At 31.7% G+C, this 4,821-nt stretch overlaps 1 protein-coding gene across 1 annotated transcript in view; it reads left to right on the top strand.

Annotated features, from left to right (window-relative positions):
• LOC117120731 (E3 ubiquitin-protein ligase rnf213-alpha-like) overlaps positions 1–4,757 on the top strand; it is an 11,460-nt gene extending 6,703 nt beyond the window's left edge. The window contains exons 6-11 of the mRNA XM_033265802.1: positions 33–113; positions 556–792; positions 1,773–1,936; positions 2,253–2,475; positions 3,207–3,377; positions 4,575–4,757. Coding sequence (XP_033121693.1) covers positions 33–113; positions 556–792; positions 1,773–1,936; positions 2,253–2,475; positions 3,207–3,377; positions 4,575–4,757 — 1,059 coding nt within the window. The remainder of the gene's footprint in view (positions 1–32; positions 114–555; positions 793–1,772; positions 1,937–2,252; positions 2,476–3,206; positions 3,378–4,574) is intronic.
• The last annotated feature ends 64 nt before the right edge of the window (positions 4,758–4,821 follow it).

Raw genomic sequence — 4,821 nt, 5'->3', positions numbered from 1 at the left:
AAATTAATAGAAAATAATTGTATTTCTTTTAGGAAATGGGTACTGATGAGCAGTTAATCAAAGTTTTGAGTAATATTTTATCTACTGCTCAAGCATTTATGAGGAAACAGAAGGTTTGTTTTCAAGAAAATTATGTGGTTAATAATGGTGATGTAGATGATGATGATGATCACAGTGATGATGATAGTGATAATTGATGATGATGATGGTAATGATGAGGATGACGATAATGATGGTGGTGACAATGACAGTAGGGATGAGAAGAATAATAATAGCAATGATAGCATATTTTTAGTGTTGTTGTGTACCACACTATGTTTTTTTTTGGTTTTTTTTATTAGAGATGAATACCTTTAATTTTTCAAGTAAAACATATTTACTTTTCTGTAATTTCTTTAATTAGTTTTTATTGTTTTTGTTTGTGATTGATTTCTTGATCTATGAAAGCCTGGTTAAGAGCTATTTATGAACAGGTAATGGATGTTAATGATCATGAAGTAATTATGAAGTAATTATCATGTAGAAATAATTGAATATTGATTTTTCAATACTTAGAATGAATGCAGCTTTGTAAGCTTACGAGATGTTGAGAGAACTCTAAGTGTTATGGTCTGGTTCTTCAACAAACGAGAAATGTTACGAAGTTTGATTAACGAAAGGAGTAAGAAAGGTTTCATGAATGTTGAGAAAAGTGTAGAGGAGGAAAGTGTAGTGGAGGAAAATGTAGAGGAGGAATTTTATAGTGAAGAAAACGATGATCCAGATGAAATTGTCAATGTGGCAATGGATAAGGTATTGTACTTCTCTGCTCTATTACATATTTAATTTGTTTAATTTTTGTATTTATTAGAATTATTATTTAAATTGTTATTTTTGTGTCATTTTTATCATCATCATTATTATTATCATAAACATCATCATTATCATCACAATTATTAGTATAATACTTTACCTGGATAAATTAAAAATAACAATTGTCAATGTTCCTATACAAACACCCCAAATGGACTTTCATTGTGCATTAGGGAGGATTATTCTATTATTTTTGGGGGGTAGTCCATTGAAAGTGTTTCCAATTATCAGGTTATTGGAATAATAATAATAATAATAATAATAATAATAATAATAATAATAATAATACTAAATAATAATGATAATAATAATAATAATAATAATAATAATAATAATAATAATAATAATAATAATAATAGATGGATTTATATATCGCAAGTGAACCGCAATGTGCTCGACAATTATTTCTCATAGACACTCATAAACAACATCACTACTGATTTCTGTAATTTTTTTTATCTTTTTGTGCATTTTTAGGAATTGTATATAAGGGTCCAATATTTTGTGAAGGTGGTCCATCTAGATGGAGCTAATTAATTGGTACCCTCAGTATATACAATACAAGAAAATGAAATGTGAAGATTAAGATTTTGTTCGAACTATAATTTTCGACAAATTATTAAATTAAGTTAATGACAGATAAATTGTGCAAGTCTTAAAATTTCTGAAAATAATAAATTAATTATAATAATTTTGTAAATAATAGTATCAAACAAAATTAACGAAATGTAAAATGTTGTAACCAAATGATTGGCAAAAGGGAACTTTGCAAAAGATTAGATGGAAGATATTCTGAAAGGTTAGATTTAAAAGAAGTCGAGTTATTAAGAGAACAACAATCAGTGAGTTTTAGATGGAGGGAGCATTGTAGCATTGTTGAACTGTACTTCATTTTAAAATGTCTGCAATCTTTTTAATAGGAAATTAGTGATTGTACTTGGGCAATTGTTCTTGCACTTGGTGTTTGCTACCATGCACGCCTAGATGAGAAAAGGGAAGAATTTAGAAATGCTGTATCAGAAAGCTTTAATGCCCCACTGAATTTATACGGAGGAAGTGGAAGGATTTTCAGAGAAATAAACAGGTAAAACATGCTATTTGTATTGCACTGCAAATGAAGTATGCAAAACAATGATATACTAGTAGAACCCCTATTTAGTGGACACCTTTGGGATCCAAAAAGTATCCACTAAAATAGGGGTGTCACCCCTATAGGGACAGCGACTAGAAACCAATTAGTTAATCTGTTTAATTCTTTTTTGTGAAATGCATCATCTCTCTGCCTAATTTACTAATGGATAGTAATATATAGTGCTTTATGTAAACACACTTAAACAAGAAAATATTGGCATAAAATATCAACTATGTGGTATAAATTATTTGATTTTTTTTTCTTATAGTTGCCAAGATATCTTTTTAGATGCAGTTAAATTGGGACCAAATATTGCACGCAACATGGCTCTTAAAGAGAACATTTTCATGATGATTATCTGCATTGAGCTACGGATTCCATTGTTTTTGGTCGGCAAGCCTGGAAGCTCAAAGTCTTTAGCCAGGACGATTGTGAATAATGCCATGCAAGGTGATTCTGCAGCATCTACACTCTTTAAAGAACTCAAGCAGGTATGACCATCTATTATTCCGACGACCCAGATATAGTTCCCACTAAGTACGACTCAGTTTTACTTAGCTGTAGTTAAGTATGTGGTTGATATATACTGGGAGGTTAAATTGCAGGGTGAAAAAGACCTAGCTACCCTAACCCACAATACCAAGGCTCAGTATGGTGGGCCCTAACAGATCATCCAGCATCATAGTTTCATTAATGAATATGGAAACCTTTTAACCTTTAAATTTTCTCAAAGTCAATAAATGAGGCTGTGGTAATGATTTTTGCTTTCAAATATCAAAGTATAGTATTCAACCCAAATATTTCAGGATTTTTTTTTACATTACAGGTCTCAATCCTCCAATTAATGACCATGGACCTTTGGGACTGGGGATTTCATGGTCTTTAGCAGCTTTTGTCTCTAATTATAATAATAAAAATAAAAGACATTTGTTAATTTGGGACCACAGCAAAGTGGTCTTTAATTTGAGGGAGACCTAGTACTTCACTTAAATTGAACCCAATTGTAAAAAAGAATGAATGTAAGAATGGGTGAACTAAATTATTTATAAAACAGATAAGCAAGTCAGGACGTAAACCTATGAGTACAAAAACTTTTCCATACGTGTCATATAATATAGTGACGAAACTGAATGAATTCAAGTCCCCAAGGCTTGTTGATGTTAATTGTTATAATTTGAATCAAATCTTGTTCACATCATTTACCTTACCAATTTGTTTTCAGGTGCACATGATTTCCTACCAGTGCAGTCCATTGTCAACACCAGATGGAATTGTGGGAACTTTCCGTCAATGCAGCAGATTCCAAGAAGGGAAAGACTTGAAGAAGTTTGTGTCAGTTGTGATTCTGGATGAAGTCGGTCTTGCAGAAGACTCACCAAAAATGCCGCTTAAGGTACTGATTGTATATCATTTATGGTAAAATATTTTTAAGTTTAAAATTGTACATTTAATTTAAAGAAATGATGTTTAAATAATTATGATAGAAGTGGTTTATTTTTTGTGAGAATTGAACCCACTCCTGTTTGGTTCCTATACTGTAAAGCAATAGTAACCTTTGCAATGGCCTTTACATGTATGTTCGTACGTGTGTGACACTGACGTCATCATATTCGTTGAAAGCTTTTTTTGCATACACGTAGCTGTTGGTCATGTAATTGTGGCAAAGACAAGCCAAACCAGTCACTCGTCACAAAAATCGATTTTGAGTTATTATTAAAGTGTTAGAAAGTAAAATAATAGCTATAAAATGGTAAAAAAATCATTCAAATTGGACATTTCCTTATGAAGTTACAAGCGTTTAACCACACTGCTGTTTAAAGAACAATGTATGAGAAATTAACCGTCAAAGTTATGATTTCAGGCATTTCTCATGCAGAAACTATCTTTAAATCCTTAAAAAGTATTGTTTTAACATTGAAAATGTCGAAAATAACAGCATAGAATGATGTGTAGATATATAAAGGTTGGTTTAGTGCAATAAAATAGATTTTTAAAAATTTGACATTCCAGCATGTTTTGGCCATTTTCTCTGAAACAGGTTTTGCGACGAGTGACTGGTTTGGCTTGTCTTTGCCACAATTGTGCCCTATTGCTTAAAAAGATTATTGGATGAATATTAAAGCAATACACAGGAACTTTATTACCCCCTCCATCCAAGACTCGGAATAATCTGGCATAGTAGATTATTGAATGTCTATCTTTATAAGGCAGGCACCTGATCTTTAGATTAGAGGAAAGCAACTGACACAGTCTTAACCTCAATAGCTTTTACACTATGACCTTGCTTACAGTTGTAGTACACACTAATTAATTAAAAAGTTTTTGATGGTTGTACTAATAATGAAGGGCAGAAACAACTCATTTTCTCTGTATTTAATCTCTATTTTTCATGGTTTTAATTTTCATTTCTGATATTCACAATACAAAACAATTGTGATCTTATATTTATTGTTAGAAATATTTACAACACTTACAGCTATGACAAGGCATACTGTGCTTATGACATACAATCCAAACCTCACTATATAGCTATGGGGCTTTTGTTCTCCCTGGTTTCGTTTTGTTTGTCTATCTACATTATTACAAATAGTGTAATATTTTCACAAACATTGCTGCCATTCATGTGTTGATGTACTATGGCGAAGTGCACATTTATAGCTTTGATTCTGTGCTCATTTGCGTGATAAAATCCTTTCGCCGAGCTCTGATTGCCTGCGCATTAAGAAGAAACTCCAAAATTAGCCGAAGCGAACTACTACAAGTGAAGAAGTGAACAATCCGGTGAAGGATTCGCTCATGAAAATCAAAGCTGTACATGCGTATTTTCAAACACTTTC

The sequence above is a fragment of the Anneissia japonica genome, unplaced genomic scaffold (genome assembly GCF_011630105.1).
Source record: "Anneissia japonica isolate Jap-2015-1 unplaced genomic scaffold, ASM1163010v1 scaffold3888_len366471_cov172, whole genome shotgun sequence".
Taxonomy (NCBI): domain Eukaryota; kingdom Metazoa; phylum Echinodermata; class Crinoidea; order Comatulida; family Comatulidae; genus Anneissia; species Anneissia japonica.
Note: the sequence above shows the minus strand (reverse complement) of the source record. Positions and strands in the feature narration are given on the sequence as shown.